This window comes from Canis lupus, chromosome 30 (assembly GCF_048164855.1).
Source record: "Canis lupus baileyi chromosome 30, mCanLup2.hap1, whole genome shotgun sequence".
Lineage (NCBI taxonomy): Eukaryota > Metazoa > Chordata > Mammalia > Carnivora > Canidae > Canis > Canis lupus.
Window position 1 is genome coordinate 4,786,295 of NC_132867.1, and position 20,805 is coordinate 4,807,099.

Genomic DNA, 20,805 nt, shown 5'->3' on the forward strand with positions numbered 1-20,805 from the left:
GAGCACATATTTAAATGAGGCCCACAGGGATCAGGATGTAAGTGGGGCTACTGGGCTAGTAAGGAATATACTTGTGGCTGAGGGGAGAGCACTTTTCTCCTAAAGGCACTCAAACACACACAAAAGGAAATATACATCCCTGTGCAGGTAGAATAAAATAAAGCCCAAGCTTGGTTGCCAGATTCCCTCTGGTCTTACAGGGTCACAGTGTCAAGCCCCTTCCCACTGGGCCTGGTATAGCTTGGTACTCCTCTTGGAGCACCAAAGGTAGTCTATGTAACACAGTCATCTGACAGATGGTCATTTTATGTTTTCTGAGACTAGCTGTTATTATCGTCAGTCCTGACATTTTCATACCACGTTCTGCTTCTCTGATTTCCTGAAATGTCCTCCACCCAGCCTTTACATCCAGTAATAGAATGTGACATTGGGTTACATCCATCCTGGGTCACAGACATTGCTATGCTCTTCCACTCTCTATTGGCAACCTCTTGTTTAAATATAGTTACTGAAGTAATAATCTTTTTGCCAAAAAAAGAGAAGGCAAAAAAAAAAAAAAAAAGTTAATGCAGTTGACCACTGAATACATGGGTTTAAACTTTGCAGGTGGTCCACTTATATACAGATTTTTTCAATGTACAGTACCATAAGTGTATTTCCTCTTATGATTTTAACATTTTCTTTCCTTTAACTTACTTTATTGTACAACACAATATATAATACAGATAACATGAAATATGTGTTAATTGACTTGTTATGTTTTTGGTAAGGCTTCTGGTCAACAGTAGGCTATAGGTAGTTAAGTTTTTAGGAAAGTCAAAAGTTGTATGTGGCTTCATAACTGCATGGGTTCCGTGCCCCTAACACCCACAGTGTTAATGGGCCAACTATATTTTCATAAACTTAATGTATAAGAATCCTTATTTTCTAATCTTAGGGGTTGAAAAGTTTTATTTTTAGTAAAGGGCAGTATAACATAAATTTATAAGGATTGTGATAATTGCCACAAGAGCATTTTACAAATATAGCCACATCAGAAGAGCTCTACTCTCTCCTTTAGGTCCCAAAGCCTTCTGTAGTATCCATTTCTAATCGAAAATAAATCACTAAGACTTAATTGTATCAAAATATTTAAAAATGTTTATCCCCTGGAAGTTCTAGAAAAGGAATCATCAGACCAAATTCATGTGAACCATCAATTCTTAGACTTACTCCATTCACAAACATCAGTCCTGTATCAACAGCTAATTCTTAGAAAAGACATTTGTTAAAATATAAGGAGCAGCTAACTAATTTTCTTTCCAGGAAAATAATAAAAATCATTCTTTTGAAAAATTACCAGGTACTTTAGCAGAAGCCAAAAATAAAATATACGGAAAAAAAGCATAACAGCAATAAATCTTTATTGGAATTTTTCTAACAAAATAATTTTTAAAAACAAAAGCCCCCACATGTAAACAAGAAAGTAAATAAAGTTAATTGGCATCATCATGTACATCCAAGAATCAACACAAGTTCTGGGTTAACATTCTGTAATCCAGGAACATGTTATGACTTATCAATGATGAGGAAACTGTTTAATGCTATCGACAGTGCAACCTCATCTTTCATCGTATGGTGGCTCAGGAATACGTAGGTGTATGCTATACGTGCCACGTGTATGCTAGTCCTAACATGCATTTATGTTGTCGATATCAGAACGAATGTGTCCATCATCGGAAGCTGGTTATACCTATCTGATCTCCTGCATGGTTTTTATGTTGACATATGCTAGAACTCATGTATTATGATGTAACTTTTTAAAACTAACCTAATCCTAAATTCTATCTCTGACTAATCTGCCATTTCATTTTTTCTCACTTCCTATACATACATTAAATACCGTAGCAACTTCACCTTAAGAAATACTGCTAATACATTAATACACATTTAGGCAGTAATTTCTGACAAAGTTGTAGTTTATTTACAAAGAAAAAAAATGTTAGTTTTTATTTTAAAATTTAGGTCAAGTATTGTCATAGTAGTGTTAAACTAAGAAGGAAGGCTTCCATTTACAGGGTTCAATATTTACATTACTGAAGATCAAAATTAAACACAGATTAAATTATACCTCATATGGAAATATTTTCTCAGTTCTTGGAAGACCAAAATACAGTCTTATTACTATAAAATGTTATTAATTCAGTGTCCATTTTTGCTAATTATATTTCATTCAATTCACTTTTACAAGCCTTACAAAAGAAAACCAGGATAATTTTTCTAAGAGGCCTTAATTTTGGTTTAAAATGTAATGCTTTTCTGTCAGTTAAAATAATTTAAAGATTTGTACAATAGGTTTGTGCTGTTTAAGGCAGGTGCCAAGTACATTTTTAAAGGTAATAAACTTACCAACTAGAATGTTCTCCCAAAGGAAAAAAAAAAGAAAAGAAAAGCTCATGACAGTTTTTAAGATAGATGTTTAAATAGCACTCTTCTTTTGGATCATTTAAAAATAATTTGGCAGCTGAACTGCCTAAGGTGATAACACATATCACTTTTACAAAGGACAAGCAACAGATACAGAATTAATGATATATTTTTAATATTTTTACAAGTCTCTTTAGTTGGTGCTAAGTGGCATTTAATGAGATTTTTTTCAGTGTAAAAACACAGAACATAAACAGTAAATAATGAATATAATTTCTCTATGCCATGCAGAAAAGAAGTCAACTTTTTACACATCATCACTCCTAAATAGTTCTAATTAAAATCCAAACTGTTCCCATTTTTGCATCCTTGTCATTCTTTGGTAAAAGACTCAAAATAGCTATGGGTTAGGAAACAACTGTTTGCTGATGGTCTTCATTTTTGCAAATAGATGTGTTTTGTAAAAGGAATCTGCACTGTGCCTGGTTTATACTAAATAACCATAAGTAAGTAAAATATTATGGTTTTTCTCACTAGTCTACTCCTAAAGCTTTGAGTTGCCGTTCAATCTCTTCATCGGAGATTGTAGCCTTTGAAGTAGAGGCAGATGGTAAGCTTCGGGCAGCTGATGGAGCTTTGGCCATCTACATTAAAGGAAAAGGAAAAAAAATGTGCATTATCAAACATTTGGAAAAGGACACAAATGGACACACCATTCCAACAGATATAAAAACATAGATCTAAGAATAAAGACTAACCTCAGTGACCAAAGTGGTAGAAATGATTTCTAACCAAAAAAGAAAAAAAAAAAAAAAAAAAAAAAGAAGGGTCTATTCATACCTTTCCAGAGATTTCAATTCCTATCTCATCAAGAACTTGATTCACAATATCTTGGCTTTCTTCTTCATCATCAGAGCCATCAAAGATGTCATCCAGTGTGTCATTGACTTGTGGGCAAAGGCAGAAATAAAATTACAATTACTTTCAAACAGATTTCAGGTTAGATTAACATTTTTAGAAGGTGGCCCAAATCTGTGTATACATTTAAATGTTACTCAAGGGCAAACTTACGAGAACCAACAAACTACAAGTCATTTTCAAATGTGAGTGAAGTTCACTTACACATTTCTAAATTACTAAGTCTGGAGTGATTTTCATTGCCATGCAAATTATCCTCTAATAAAACTAGTCTACCCTGATTTTTAAAAATGTGTCTTTAATGAACAACAAAAAAGTTCACAGCAAAAGGCTTACAGTATTTAAATACGATTCCACAAACTGTATTCAGTGAGTTAGATAGCAGCTATTAAATCTGACAATGGAATAATATGCAAGAATCAAATATCCTGTAAGTAATAGGGAGACAGTTTACTCTTCTTAGTTAATTTTCAACTTAAATTTACATTCAACATATAGGTAGACTATTCTAACAAAGTCCGAGGTTCCATATTCTATTAAACTTGTCTAAGAAGGACATCCAATTTAACCTCGCAAAATTATTACTGCTATATCCCTCTCTTCCTCCCTTCCCTTTCCAAAATATTTATGGCAAGGCTTTTGTACAGAAGGTGGTACCACATTAGGATTATGTCTTGTTTACTTCTAAAGCAAAGTGCCTAGCATGTCGTACAAATACAATTAATGGATAGATGGAGAAAAATGAAGACTTCAGGTAGTTTACATTTAAGTACAGAAGACATTAATAACCAGATTACGGTAAATAAGAAAGGTAAATGATCATACAGAGGGAAGAGATTACACCCAAGTAGGAGGAAGTAAATGTGAGGTGGTCCTTGAAGGATGCATAGGTTTTGACCAAACAGATCAAGGGAAGAGAATGAGCAAAGAATTGGTAGAAGACAACAGGGATACACTAAAGGAAGATTAAGTTCTTCCATTGTGTTATTATTTAAGGCAAATAGATATACCTTTTTCATTAAATAATCATATTTAATATTTACCTTAATTTACCTTTAGTATCTATTATCTGGGTCAAAGAGCTTATAAGTCTAAGAAAAAAGATCTAGGAAATCATTTGGGATGCTCCAGTCCTCTCCCTGTTTCACATGTACATCCTTATTGCTTGTATCCTTAATATTATTAATAAACCTTGATACTGGTTAAGATCTCTGGTTGGTATGAGCATAATATGACAATTGATTTTTTGTGTTAGCTCAATAGCATAAATAGCATTTGGAAAGCACGAGTTAAGTTGAGACAAAAATATAGAATATCATCTCTGAAAAAATAAAACAAATGTTACGCCTTCAAGTAGAGTCTCAATTCTTCCATTCAGTACATATTCAACTTTTGTTGGAGAAAGTCATTTTACCTCTCTGAGCCTTGGTATGCTCACTGGCAAAATAAAGGGGCCTGACTTGAAAACTGTTTTTGATTTACATCTAGGGACTTTATTTTGTAGTCCGCAAGAAGTAACTAAAGGAATCTCATTGGCATCTTCAGAGATAAGTTTCTGAAAAATAATTTAGCAGTTGTAATACTCTGATGCTAGTGAAGTAATAATGGGGGTGGGAAGTCTAAGTCAAAGTCTATAAGGGGGATCCCTGGGTGGCGCAGCGGTTTGGCGCCTGCCTTTGGCCCAGGGCGCGATCCTGGAGACCCGGGATCGAATCCCACGTTGGGCTCCCGGTGCATGGAGCCTGCTTCTCCCTCTGCCTGTGTCTCTGCCTCTCTTCTCTCTCTCTCTCTGTGTGACTATCATAAATAAATAAAAAAATTAAAAAAAAAAAACAAAAACAAAAAACAAAGTCTATAAGGGACTCAATGAAGAAGCAGTCGCAAAAAAAAAATGAGAGAGACAGATGAGAAAGAACAGAGAGGTGTAATCAGGGCCTAACAAAGAATGCTTTCAGAAAAACTGTAACAAAATTAACCATATATATATTTACATATATAAAATAACTAATACATATATATAAATAAAATGTGTGTGTGTTTGTGTGCACATGCATGAATAATACAGACTTCTCAAAGATCCTGTTTCCAAAATTTGAACATGAACAAGTTCTTCAACTGGAAAAATATATATCCATTCAAATCTTGGATTTACCTTTGGATGAAAATACTAATGTTAATGTACTTTACTAGGTCACAGAAGATATGAGTAATCACCGACAATTACTATTCTTTCAGACCCATTTGCAAAGTACTAAAATACAAATGAGAACTATGATAGATATGAGTGTATGAGCTTATTGATTCTCTTTGTTATAGCTTAATGGAAAAGTTAATTCCTCTAAGATATGTTTACACCTGTGCCATCACTGGAAATCACAAAAACATGTTAGATACTATGATCATTATATAAATGACATTTCTCACAGTCATTAAAAATTCACTAATGATGTTTCAAAAAGTTGTATTTTTCAAAGATTCACAATCAAAGCTACAGAATTTTTGAACTATCAAAGATACACATACAATTTCATTAACTCCTAAAAGGAAAACATATATTCTGAAATTGAATACTTGAACAGTGTTGAGTTTAGTAATCTTGGTAATGTAATTAGATACTATTTTATAGGGGCAGCTGGGTGGCTCAGTGGTTGATCATCTGCCTTTGGGTCAGGTTGTGATCCAGGGGTCCTGGGATGGAGTCCTGCATCAGGCTCCCTATGGGGAGCCTGCTTCTCCCTCTGCCTCCCTCCTCTCTGTCTCTCATGAATGAATAAATAAAATCTTTAAACAAAACAAAACAAAAATAGATACTATTTTACACACTAAATGCCATTAAATTAAAATTCTGGCAGCTAAGCAGAGCTAAACTAGCATATCTCTCTATATAGTTGCAAAACAATTAGAAAATAACTTAGTAAAATAATGATGTCAGTTTTGAAATACCATAACATAACAATATGTTACATAACAATTCAGTGTTGACCAGGACTCTGTAAAGGGTGTCTTACTGATTAGTGGCAAAATAAAGATTGGTATAGTCTTTCTGGGAAGAATTTGGCAGTATGAACCAAAAGCCTTTAAAAAGTTTAATAAATATTCTTAAAAAGATTTAAGAAATTTAGACAAAAATAATACAGAAAAATTTATCAAAGGATTACCTAATACACTATAAATTTTAAAACAATCTTACTAACCAATGTAAGCATGGTTTAATAAATTAAGATTGAGGTTATTTACTACTGATGTTATGCAATATTACTGCTATTTAAAAAAAGACTTCAAAGAAGATTTAAGGTTCTGAGTACATGCGTATATCATACTCTTATGATTTTTAAAAGCAGGATAAGGTTCAAAATTGCACATGTAATATGATTTAACTACTAAAAGATATGGGAAAATATAGGAAAGAAGCATATAACACTAACAGTAACTATATCTGGGGGTATAATAATAGATTTTTAAAATAAACTTTGTTCCTTTGTATTCTCCTACAAATGCACTTATAGTCAAAAAGAAGAAAACTAAATATTAAATACCTCTGGGAAGGAAAAGGAAAAAATAAGAAGAAAGGAGTTCCATTATGTCTACCTCCAATAAAAATAGAGATCTCTAGTATGAAAGAATCAACACAACTCTGAAACTGCCAAATTCATACCAGGAAGTTATCGTATTCACAAGTTGTTTTTGGTCCACTTATCAATGACAAAGAACTGCTGAGGCCAATATAGCAAAGAAATATGGCATATCTTATTTTATATTTTTCCTTTCAGTAAAGCTTGATAGGATTTGAGCCTCATACTTTGCCAACATAAAAATACACTGGAGTTTATAATACAGACATCCATTCAGATGGGTGCTGTATCATTGCTTTTTTCAACATTTGTGCTTTTATGGATTAGAATATGAGGTTGCTAGTAAATAAACCTGGCTGATTCAAAGGTGAAAAAACCGTAAATTTCATTACAAGTTATTAAACTTACTCATTTCTTCAGTCATTTCCATTTTCATGTTTTCCTTCTGGAAATTCTGCATTGTTTGTAATGTCTTCTGTGGATCCATCTTCTTGTTAACTGCTTGCATTGTCTTTAAATAGATGAAAAGATTCATGTTGGCTACATAATTGTGACATTTTTACTATGAAATAACTCCAAAGAGAACATATCAAATTAGATACAGGCTTTCTAAAGATATACATCCTGCCATAATCAAACATAAGACTGTTAAGTATTCTAGAAAAAAATGAAACCATCTGCTTAACATTTATGCAATAAAGAACAGGGTGAGAAAAAAACTCATATGAACAGTAGGCAAAAAAAAAAAGTAATTAAAAAACATTGTCAACAAAAAAAATCCATTGCTATTCAAGTGAGAAAACTACATTTGCCTATTATGTGGCAAGCAGGTAATGTCTAAATTGAAAAGAATTGCAATTTAAATTTTACAAAATTTTTCATTAAGCTTTTGAGGTCTAAATTAAAAAGGAGGATACACAGCATACATACTTAACCATTAACAAATTTTTAACCACAGTTTCAAGAAATGAACATTACATAAGTTTTACAAAAAATATATGCCAAGAATTCTCTAACATTTTATATTCAAAAGTTATTTCATTAAAAGGGATTAAGGCTATCTAATATGGCCAAAACATTTTATACATATTATATATAAAATTTTTCAGTATAGGTGCCTAAGTGGCTCAGTAGGTTAAGCATTAAAAGACACCATACAATATAAAAACACACCAGTTTCAAAGATACTAAGCAGTCTTTTCTCAATCTATACAATGCTACAGCCAAAATAACCTTGGTATAACACTGGATTTTCCCCATCCCTCTCCAGCCCACACACCTCTGAAGTGGTTTTCCATTGTTCTTAGCATTAAAAGCCAAATTCCATAATTCACTATGAGACCCAACACCACTGAATTCTGCTTAACAAGCTAGTCTTACTGTGTACCACTGCCCTCTAGCCACACAGATCTTTCACTTCCTTAAATATACCATATTCTCTCTTGCCATAGGACCTATGCATATACTGTCTCACACTTGGAAAGCTCCTCTACATTTGTTTTTACTATCAACACTACAGATTTCACTATTTTCCTAGGGAAGTAGTCCCTGACATCCTTGATTAGAATAGATAACCCTCTAAAATTCTATTTCACTGTAGATGAAATTCCCTATTTACTGATGTGTATTATTTTACTTCACTTGCAACCTAAAGTACTGCTGTACCTAATACTACTAACAACAATAATAAAGTAGTAACTGCCAATATAGTCTTAATTATGTGCCAGACACTGTTCAAAGCACTTTGTGTATAACGTTTAAAGTTAAAAGACATTTATTTAAACCTGATACATCTTTTATGTACTAGTTGCCCCCATTTTCCCTGTATTAAAAATGGGAGAATGAAGGCACAGAGGGCAAATAACTTGCCAAAAGACACAAAGCTAAATGAATAGAAGTAAGATTCAAACTCAAGTAATCTGGTCCAGAATGTATGTTACTAATTGCCACACTAAACTACTTCTCAAATAGGCTGTTTTTGAAACAGATCATAGGGAGGTGCCAGGGTGATTCAGTTGGTTGAGTGTCCACCTCTTGATTTCAAGTCAGGTCATGATTTCATCAGGACCCTGGGATTGAGCCCAGGGTTGGACTCCAAGCTCAGAACAGAATCTCCTTGTCCTTCTTCTGTACCTCTTCCCACTCACTCTCTCAAATACATAAATAAAATCTGAAATAGACTGTACAGTTCAAACCCTTGCCTAGTTTTGCTTTCCACTTTATCCCCATCATTTGTTATACTTCCTACCTATAAAGTTTAAACAAATATTTGCTGAGTTAATACATTTCTTAAAAAAAAAATAAGTGAAAATTCTAGTTCAGATATCTCTATTCGATTACTTCTATATGGCAGGACCGTATTTGGTACCTTTTCCTAGCCTAATGCCTGCAAAAAAAAAAAAAAAAATTACAAAATAAGCAGTTTTCCCCTTACTGTAATTGAAAGGTTACCCATCTCAAGTGTGTGATCAGCACATATGATCTTTTCCCAAATTAGATGTTTGGTTCTCTCCAATTGTAAAAGAACAAAGGAAAACAAAAGTTTTTGCCGTAAACTGTGTAATAGAAAATGGATCTGTAAAAGATCCACCAAGAGTTAGTTAATTGACAAAACAAAACTTGTATTGAAACTTCCTCTATTTTTTTAAAGAACATAATGTGTCACTATACTTACTGCACCAAAGATGGATAAATTCTATTTTCATGTGCTCTGTAACCTAAAACACAATTATAGTTGCTCCTCATTATTTTTGGATTCCATGTTTGTGGATCTACCTCCTCACTAAAATTTATTTGTAACCTCAAACCAATACACAGAACTTTTGTGTTCCTCTCTAGACACACAGAGAACAGCAAAAAAATGTGAGTTACCCAACATGCTTATTTCTAGCTGAGGTTGAACAAGGTGACACTCTGCCTTATTGTGGTCTACTTAGTGCCACATTTTTGTACCCTTTGTTGATTTTTCCATTTAAAATGGCCCCAACCATAGTACCAAACTGTTGTATAGTGTTCCTAAGTGCATGAAACTATGATGTGTTCCTGGAGAAAATACACGTTAACAGCTTTGATTAGGCACAAGTTCAATGTTAATGAATCAAAAGTATTTATTAACTACAGCGTCTTTCAATAGAAACACATAAAACGTTAAGTATAAGCTGGTTGACAAAAACGTTGTGACCAAAGGCTCAGAGGAACGAACCCTGTATTTCCCCTAGTAGCAATGGTTTGATATTCTCTAATTCAGTACAGCGAACTTTACAGAACATTAACTACTTCAAATAATGAGAATCAACTGTACATACCATTTTTCTAATATGAACCTCCTACTTTCTCTCCTCTGTGGCTTTCTTTTCTTTTGGTCTTCATATGCCTACTTCTTTATATTTAATACCTAGTGGTATTTTTAAGACCTAGGTCTTCTGCAAAGTCTTTCAGATCATTCAATTTAAAGATTTGTGCAGTTCATTGAAACTTAATGCAAACTGATAAATATTGTAGGTAGTTTCCCTGTTAGATATAGCTTAACCTCCCTGCTCCCTAACCTCATCCCATCCCCAAATGAACTATAAAATCTGTGAGGGCAGGGCCTTTGTCTAAAATATCTTCTTAGTCTTTAGAGTACTTCATATATATCAAGGGGGTCCATTATTTATTAAAAATGAAAAAGCTTAGGGGCGCCTGGATGGCTCAGCCAGTTAACTGTCCAACTTGATTTTGGCTGAGGTCATGATCTCAGGGTCATGAGGTCAAGCCCTGCATCAGGCTCTGTGCTGAGCATGGAGCCTACTTAAGATTCTCTCTCTCCTATTCCCTCTACCCTCCACCCCACCGCACTCTCTCTCTCTACAAAAAGCTCAGAGTCCTTTAAACTCTATAGTAAAAACATTTTTTTATATAAAGGCCAGAAGTTGGGCAGCCCCGGTGGCCCAGAGGTTTGGCGCCACCTTCGGCCTGGGGTGTGATCCTGGAGACCTGGGATCAAGTCCCACGTCAGGCTCCCTGCATGGAGCCTGCTTCTCTCCCTCTCTTTCTGCCTGTGTCTGCCTCTCTCTCTCTCAGTCCGTCATGAATGAATAAACAAAATCTTTAAAAAAAAAAAAAAAAAGGCCAGAAGTTAAACATAAGTTCCTGATAAAAATTGATAAATCCTCCTGACAGAAATCATGTATCTCTCTGACACATGAAAATGAATCAAGAGCAAACTATTACTCAAAAGTAATCAAAACGTATAGCTTAATGAACTAAGACCAAAAATCTTCTGACAATTTAAGGGAAAAAAGTAAACAATATTTTAAGTCAGTTTAAAAAATTTAGAGGCTACACATGACCTTGGGACAATCAAAATGTCCTGAAACAAGAGATTTTACAATATAACAAATTAATAAAAAATCTATACACAACTGTAACTAATATAATAATGTAAGTTAACTATACTTAAAAAATCTAGACATAGTTATTTGGATTATGTAGTATCATAACTCCTTTTATCAAATATTTCACAGATTCTGTACCACATATACATCAGGAGGTACTTTTAAATCTGATTTGAATACTGACATTTAAATGTCTTAGATAAAATTACAAATGTATGGATATAAAGGTCCCCACTTACTTTGGCTGTAGTAGACATTGCTCCTGCCATCTTCATCTGGGAATTCATCACTTTTGTTTGTGTTGACATAGAAGTGACTTTTGAACTTACAGCAAAAGTTCTTGTTTTCTGTTTCCGTAGATGTACAAGCTGCTTGGCTAAAACTCTGCAAGCTTCTTTATTACCAATCTTAGCCATTTTCTTAATTTCTAATTCCTAAGAAAGGAAATAAAAAGCAGAGAATAAAATCATTGATAGGTAGTCCCCAGTGATTTATTTTAGAAGAAAATCAAAGACACATCATATACCTTTTTTTTTTTCCCCTGATCATGAAGAGAGGAAGAGGCAGTCATAAAGTCACAGAGATAAAGAGTAATCTGAGAGGGTAATTCATTCCACATGTTTACACGGGAAAGACAGAACTAGTACCTTCATCCACAAATACAAAGCAAAGTTTATATAAAACAATATTTACAAATAGCCCAAAAGAAAATGAAAAAGCTCAAATCAAAAGTCAGTAGGAAAAAGAAAAAAAAGAGAGAGCTGGTGGGACGGAGCAAAAAGAGCACAGTGGTAGGTTTAAAGCTAAGTGAGAAGGTTCACCTACCACCTCAGTAAAAGCAGGTTGTCATTTTAGATAAGGACATAAGCTGTGCTATATTCTGTATCAAGAAAATTTTAATTACAAAAACACAGCTAAGTAAAAGGATAGAAGATATATCCCATATAATTACTAAAATCTGAAAATCAGGAGTGGGTACATGAACAGCAGATCAAACACACAAACAAGCTTGAGAACAAGGAATATTACCAGAAATAAAAAAGGGCATTTCATAATTATAAAGGAATCAATAAAGATGTTAAAGCAACCCTATATGAGCATGTACCTAAGAACAGTGCTTCAAAATATGTGAAGCATAACTGACAGAACTGGAAAGAGAAACAAATACACAATTAGCAGGAGAAATATCAACAACTCCCCTCTGAAGGACATTGCTATAACTGTTAGAACAAGTGGACAGAGAATCTGCAATGAGACAGAGTTGCAAAAAATACTATCATCAACTTGACCTAACCAACATTTATAAAAACTTCATCACTAAAAGCAGAATACTTGTTTTTTGTAAGTGTATACTAAAAAAGAAAATCACCAAATATATTTTCCATCAGAAAACAAGACTCAGTAAATTTAAGAGGACTGAAATCATACAAATCATGCGGTTCCCTAACCACAATGAAATTAAACTGAAAATCAGTAAGGAAAAGAAAGGAATATCATAAATAAGCAGAAATTAAACAACATGGTTCTAGATAAGTCATCAGTTGAAAAAAAATCTCAGGAGAAATAAGATAATATTTTGAACTTAATAAAATGAAAATGCAACACATGAAAATGTGTGGGCTACCATTAAAATAGTTCCTAGAGGGAAATTTATCGCATTAAAGCTTTTATTAGAAAAAAGGTATCTCAAAGCTTTGAAATTGAAAAGGTAGAAAAAAGAAAAGTAAGTGGCACACTTAGTAAATACAAAGGAAAAAAAAACAACAAACAAATGAAAGAAATCTGTGTAGTAAGAAAAAAATATAGAAAATTAATGAAATCAAAAGCCCTACCCCTCTGTTTTTTTAAACAAGAGATTGATCAAATTGACAGGCCATCAGCTAGATAGATAAGGGGAATAAAGGAGACAAAGAGAACACACAAATTGCAAAGATTAGGAATGCAAAGGAGGGCATCACTTCATATCCTAAAGATGTTAAAGGATAATATGAGAATATTATGAATAATAGGTCATTACATTTTAAAATTTAGTAGACATGGACAAATCACTTGACAGATGTTCACTCTCAAAAGCTTTACTGATGAGTCCTATCAAACATTTAAAGGAAGAATACACAAAGTCTTCCAGTAAAGAAAGAGTAAGAAATATCAAATTATACTTTAAAGTCAGCCTCACTCAGATGTCAAAGCCAAATAAAGACACTGCATGAAAACATACAAATCAGTATCTTTCAACCAACACGGGTGCAAATACTCTTAACAAAATTCCAGCATACTGAGAAAAAAACATTTCAAAAAAACAGGTCATTACCAAAGGGGCTTATCCCAGGAGCAAAAGCTTGATTCAACTTTAGTGACTCAATAAATGTAATTCACTACATAACAAAGGAGAAAAACTACATAATCCGCATCTCAATAGATGCAAAAGTGAACCTCTACCCTCAGCTGGTTAACACAGTAAAACTCAATTCAATATGTTCACAGTCCTAAATGTAAGAATTAAAACTGTAATTCTTCTAGAAGAAAACTTAAGAGAAAATATTAGTGACCTTCGGTTAGGGAAAGATTTCTTGGGACACTAAAAGTACTACTCATAGAAGAAAAGAATATTGCACTTGATTAAAATAAAAATCTTCTGTTTCACAAAAAACACTATCAGGAAATTAAAAGACAAGGCCAATAACTGGAGAAAACATTTGCAAAATGTATATTTAACAACGTACTTGTATTTGAAATATGTAAAAAAAACAAAAGCTCTTAAAAGACAGGCACATGAAAAGACACTGAACATCATTAGCAATTAGCAAAATACAATTTAAAATGACAACCCACTATACACCACCAGAATGACAAAAAGACTGTCAACTCCAACTAACTATTGGCCAGGATGTGCAACAACTTTACTTTCATATATAGCTGGCAGGAAGAGAAAACATTACAGCCAGTTTGCAAAATTGTCTAGCAGTTTCTTACACAGTTAAACATACACTTACCCTATGATCCAGCAATCTCACTCCTAGGAGTATACCCAAGAGAAACCAAAACATATGTTCATACAAAGACTTCAATTCCATCTTTACAGCAACTTTATTCAAAATAGCCCAAACCTGGAAATAACCCAAATGTCCACTAGCTGGTTAACAGATAAATTGTTAAGTATCCATCTATGAAGTAAATTTTAAAAACTAATAGTGATTATATAACATCAATTAATCTCAAAATAACCGGGTTGAGTGAAGGAAGCCATGTTAAAAAAAAACAGAGTTCATATTATATGATTCTATTTATATAAAGTCTAGAAAATGTGAACTAATCTACATCAACAGATCAGTGTTTGCTGGGGAGGAGGGAATCAGGGAGGGATAGGTCAAAGACATTACATGATCTCATTCATATATGGAATTCAAGAAACAAAACAGAGGATCATTGGGGAAGAGAAGAAAAAATAAAACAACATAAAATCAGAGAGGGAGACAAACCATAAGAGACTCTTAATCAAAGGAAACAAACGGGCTGCTAGAGCAGAGGGGGGTGGGGGAATGGGGTAGCTGGGGGATGGGCATTAAGGAAGACACGTGATGTAATGACCACGGGTGTTATTCGAAACTGATGAATCACTGATCTCTACCTCTGAAACCAATAATACATTATGTTAATTGAATTTAAATAATCTTTTTTTTATAAATGGAAGTAAAAAAAAGAAAAGAAAAGAAAAGAAAAGAAAAGAAAAGAAAAGAAAAGAAAAGAAAAGAAAAGACATTACAAAGCGAGTAAGGAAATTTTTCAGGCTATGTCCGTTACCTTGATGGCCGTAATGGTTTCATGAGTTTATCCATATGCCAAAATGCATGAAATAATATACTTTAAATGTTTAGTTTACTGCATGTCGACATTACCTCAATCATGCTGTTTAAAGATTTTAAGCAACATACATTTAAAAGTATAAAAATTTTTAAGGTGGGCAAGATAATCTATTTTTTAAAAAGTACATTCATTACCACAGGCACAATGACCACTAAAATATCAAATAAGACACCAATGAGTTAATGTAATTATTTCTTGTAATTCAGGATTATTCTGCCTTTGTTTTTAACCAAGAATAAGGTAGCTGCGTTTTGAGCAGTATTTCCTCATAAGCATTCATGACTTCTACAAACTGAAGAATAATCTGATTTTATAATCAGCAGGATACACAGAATCCTGATAAAAATCATCAGAATGACACAATAAACAAAGGTAAGCAGAAAAGGCAGGAAGGCATTAAATGCCATTTCTTAGTAAATCACCACCTGCCATGTGTCTTTTTCTTAGCTAATTATTCTAACATTAATTTCTGAATTTTTTTGAAAAGTTAAACTGAAATTTAATGTTCTACTTACCAGCTGTTTTTCTTGTTTCTCTAAAGCTGCTCGATCTCTGATTATAGCTCTCTGCGTACCTCGTAATTCTCGATTCTGTTCTTTTATTACATCTAAGAGAACCACAAAAAAAACCTAAATGTATGAATTCTAAAATTTTCTTCAATACCAGTTGAAATATTAGACTTGGAGACCTTAATAAAAAAAGAAACCTTGATTTACTAGATGTTAAAATTTTTCATTCAATACACTAAAAAATTGTCAAATACTAATACTTGGATTATAAATATTAATTATATAAAGAATTACAAGATACTTACAGATATGCTATAGTCTGAGATTTAACCAAAAGTGTATATAAATCACAATAAAATATTCCTTTAGAGAACTGATAGTATGCAATGCTTTATGTGGCACATATCATGTGTGTCTCTCTCACTCTCCCTCACACACACACACACACACACACACACACAATTTCTCATTTCTTCCTCTGCCAGTATTAATTAAATTCCAGGAAGGAAGATAGATCATGTGTTTATTAAATCCTTTTTCTACTCTAGAGTGAAGCAGGAGACCTTATAATGAGGCAGACCTGGATTTGAATCCTCCCTCTGCCACTGGGTCATTATATGATGATATCTTGGCAAAATTATTTAATATTCTAAACTTCAGGGTTCTTATTCATAAAATAAGGATATTATTAAGGTGTAAGCAGCATACATAATGTCCTGATATACTTTTAAATTTCCACTCGATCTTAATTTTTTTTAACTTATCTCAATTCATTTGGATTCATTATGGATTCATTAGTCCCATCTTTTGAAGAATTAAAGTATTAGTCTAGGCCTGATGGACCATAAATTGGGTTAATTGTTACTAAATAGTAATTTCTTCACAAATCACAGATATGGATGGTAATTCTTGCCAAAACGGATCTCTCATTATCAGGAATCTTGCTAAGTGGTGTATACCTAGTATATAATATTCACAACAATGCTATGGGGTTGCTTTTTCTATATTCGAAGAAAATTGAGTGTTAGGAAGTTTAAATAACTTGCCCAAGGTCACAAGGTAGTAAGTAGTAATGCCAGATTTGGATCCAAGTGTTCTGTCTCCTAATCTTAGTCACTTCATTAGAGTACCTTTCCAGTCAAGAGGTAGATTTAAGAACAACTGTAACAGAGAAAATGGTCTCTTCATCAAATGGCATTGAGACAACAGAATGTCCACATGAAAAAGAATGAAACCGGACCCCTACATCACAATATACATAAAAATTAACTAGGGGCACCTGGGTGACTCAGTTGGTTAAGGTCCAACTCTTAATTGGCTCAAGTCATGATCGTGAGATTGAGTCCACACTGGGCTCCAGGCTTGGCATGGAGTCTGCTTTAAAGTCTCTCCCTTCCTCTATCCCCTTCTGCCGCTCACATGCACATGCTCTCTCTAAATAAATATATTTTTTAAAAACTAAAATAAGAATAAATATAAGAAATGAAATCATAGAATTCTTAGAAGAAAACATAAGAATAAATCTGCATGATCTGGGATTTGGCAATAAATTCTTAAAAGCATGAGCAACAAAAGAAAAATAGATAAGATGGACTACATGAAACTTAAAGGCTATGTCCCAAAGGACATTATCAATTTTTGGAAAGACATTGTACAGAAAGGGAGAAAATGTATACAAACTATATATGTGTTAATAGTCTAATATCCAGAATATTATATGGAACTACTAAAACTCAAAAACAAGACAATCTCATTAAAAATGGTTGAAGGATCTGAATAGAACTTATCCCAAGGAGATACAGCAATGGCCAATAAACACATAAAGATGCTCAACATCATTAGTCATAAGGGAAATGAGAAATACTTCACATCCACCAGAATGGCTATATTCAAAAACAAAAGTGGAAAACAACATGTGTTATTGAAGATGTGAAGATCGGTACCCTTATATTTTGCTGGTAGAAATGTAAATGGTTTCAGCCACTGTGGATAACAATTTGGTGGCTCCTCAAAAAGATAAATATAAAATGATCATATGACCCAGGAATTCCACTTCTAGGTATAAGAAGTTCTATAAAAAAAAAAAATGAAGTACTGATACTACTACATTAATAAATCTCAAAATATTATACTAAGCAAAAGAAGCCAGATATAAATGGTCACATTTTATGATTATGCTCATATGACATATGAGAAAAGATAAATCCATGAAGATAGAAAGCAGACTGGTAGTTGCCAGGGGTTGGAGGAAAAGGAGAATGCAGAGTCATTGCTTCACTTGTATAGGATTTTACTGTGAGGTGATAATGTTTTGGAAGTAGAATGGTGGTACTTCAACAGTGGTATATAACCACTAAATGCCACTAAATTGTTGTTCACTTTAAAATGGTCAATGTTATGTGGATTTTACCTCAAATAAAACAAGAGCCAACACTCATTATCCTTTTACTAATGGAACATCACAATTTATGTTCTACACATTTCTTTATATAACATATAACTTTACTGAGTCAGAATAAAAACTATATTGAGGAATAGGCACTATACTATGTGGTTCACAACAACCACAAAGGTAAGTACTATTATCTCACTTTTTTTCAGAGGAGGGAATTGATATTTGGTGAGGAAATCTGCCCAAGGAAGAAACAGTGCTAGGATTCTTGTACAGGTGGTCTGATTCCAGGGCCTCTGATTGTAACTACTATATTATGCTGTGAATGAAGCCTTTTAGACAAACAAGAAATAAAGTTATCAGAAACATAATTCTTGTAAATATAGACCTGTATTAATAAAATTGTACAGGACGAAAAACATTTCAAGTCATTATATAAAGTATAACTAATCAACTACAATGACTTTCTGAATAAAAGGTAAAATAAGATGCCAGAGCTCCTCCTTACAAGACATCTATCTATTTCACCTCCTTTGCATACTATTTCTCAATGAAGTTATATTGGTGGACATCTCATGCTCAGGATTTTCTAGGGATGTCATTTTGTAAGTTCCTTAGATACAGGAAACCATATCATATGTATAAGGGAAATGGAGGGGGGCGTCTGTCTCTCCTACCACCTACTTTATTCTGGATGGGCAACACATTTCACTTAAAAAAGAGAAAGGAAATATTCCATAGACAAATATATTTAGGAAGTGTTAAAGTTTTGTTGTTGTTCTGTTTTGTTTTTTTGTTTTTTTTTTTAAGATTTTACCTATTTATTCATGAGAGACACAGAGAGAGAGAGAGGCAGAGACACAGGCAGAGGGAGAAGCAGGCTCCCTGTGGGGAGCTGAATGTGGGACTCAATCCTGGGATCCAGGATCATGCCCTGAGCTAAAGGCAGTCGCTCAACCGCTGAGCCACCCAGGCATCCCTGGATAAAATTGGGGGAAAAAAAAATGCAGTCAATTCTTAAGGGGAGGAATATATGGTAGATTATTTCCCAAAATTACTTATTTTTTAAAAGATTTGTTTATTTATTTACTTACTTAAGAGGGAAAGAGCACATGCACAAGCAGGGGGAGGAGCAGAGGGAGAGGAAGACAGACAGACTCCCCACTGAGTGGGGAGCCCAACATGGGGCTTGATCCCAGGACCCTGAGATCATGGCCTGAGCTAAAATCAAATGTCAGACGCTTAACCAGACTGAGCCACCCAAATACCTTTATATCCAAAATTTATTAATCCAAGGATCTCCTTTAAGAAATTTCTATTAACATTTCCTAGATCCAGTGTTCCATGGAGCACTGGTTGGCATGCTATTTTAAAATAACATGGTTTTTTAGTTTCCTAGGGCTGCTATAACAAATACTATAGACTGGGTAAACAACAAACTAATTTTCTCACAGATCTGGAAGCTGAACGTCCAAGATCAAGGTGTTGGCAGGTTTGGTTTTTCCTGAGGCTTCTCTCTTTAGCATGGAGACAGCTGCCTTCTTGCTGCATCTTCACATGGCCTTTTCTCTGGGTATCTCTTCCTCTTCTTTAAGGTCATCCTCTATTGGATTAGGGCCATACCCTCATAACCTCATTTAACCTCAGTTACCTCTCTACACACCCTATATCCAAATATGGTCACATTAGGGGTTAAGACTTTAACATATGAATTTTGTGGGCATACAATTCAGTCCACAGTATCTTTCCTCTGACAACTGTAGATAGACAATAAGCAGCAAAGCTCTCATTTCCCTAGCTTTAAAAGCAGTCATCAGTCATTTTTATCCTCAATACTCAACACTCCCAATTTTCTTCTTTTGAACTTAGAATGCTACTTGCCTAAGCCAATGAACTGGTATAAAAACATTAAGCACTCACCCTACTATTTCAACAGAAAGTGTTCTATATACAAAACTATGAAATTACAAATAAACTCTTGGAGTATTACTTTTCTTTAAAGATTTTATTTATTTATTCATGAGAAAGAGACAGAGAGAGAGGCAGACACACAGGCAGAGGTAGAAGCAGGCTCCATGCAGGGAGCCTGACATGGGACTCAATCCTGGGTCTCCAGGATCACTCCCTGGGCTGAAGGCGGTGCTGAACCACTGAGCCACCAGGGCTGTCCTGGAGTATGACATCTTTGTGTACTGACAACTCCCTAAACCCAACTAGTATAAAATGAAAAGGTAATACTGGGATAGTGATGAGGGTCTTCTAAAGCCATTAGAGTACAGAGGTGAAAGAGAAGCCACCATATTGACAAGTTAAATTGTGGACAGACAACTGATACAGATGCAAAGCAACTGCTGAAAGCTTTGACTACTAAGATCTAGAATTCTATCAATACATACTTTTTCATTATGAGAGTGCTATAATATATAGTAACAAGTTAATATTTGATCTTTGTCTTGAATTCCTGGCACAGAGCTCCTAAAACCCTTGGAATTTCCTTAGCGATAGGAATATCTTTTAACTCAAGAAAGGGAACCCCTAGATAGTTTTTATAGGAAGCTGGTTACTAGAAAGAACAAATGCTTGATTAGCGGGTAGGAAGTTCAGCCCCACCAACCTGACCTCAGGAGAAGGGAGTGAGGCTAAAGATTGGGCTAAAAAAACTCCTGACTAATAAGATGAGGAGAGCTTCTGGGTTGGTAAACATCCTATTAGGCATACTGGGAGGGCAGCATGCCTGAAAAGGATGAAAGCTCTGTGCTGCTTACAGC

The 20,805-nt window shown here is 34.1% G+C and overlaps 1 protein-coding gene across 1 annotated transcript in view; it reads right to left on the reverse strand.

The window, feature by feature from the left end:
* Positions 1 to 1,386: 1,386 nt before the first annotated feature.
* The window catches only part of CHMP2B (charged multivesicular body protein 2B), a 28,352-nt gene continuing 8,933 nt past the window's right edge, over positions 1,387 to 20,805 (reverse strand). Inside the window, exons 2-6 of the mRNA XM_072806506.1 lie at positions 15,652 to 15,743; positions 11,512 to 11,706; positions 7,305 to 7,407; positions 3,247 to 3,353; positions 1,387 to 3,050 (exon numbers count right to left, since the gene is read on the reverse strand). Coding sequence (XP_072662607.1) covers positions 2,940 to 3,050; positions 3,247 to 3,353; positions 7,305 to 7,407; positions 11,512 to 11,706; positions 15,652 to 15,743 — 608 coding nt within the window. The 3' untranslated portion in view covers positions 1,387 to 2,939. The remainder of the gene's footprint in view (positions 3,051 to 3,246; positions 3,354 to 7,304; positions 7,408 to 11,511; positions 11,707 to 15,651; positions 15,744 to 20,805) is intronic.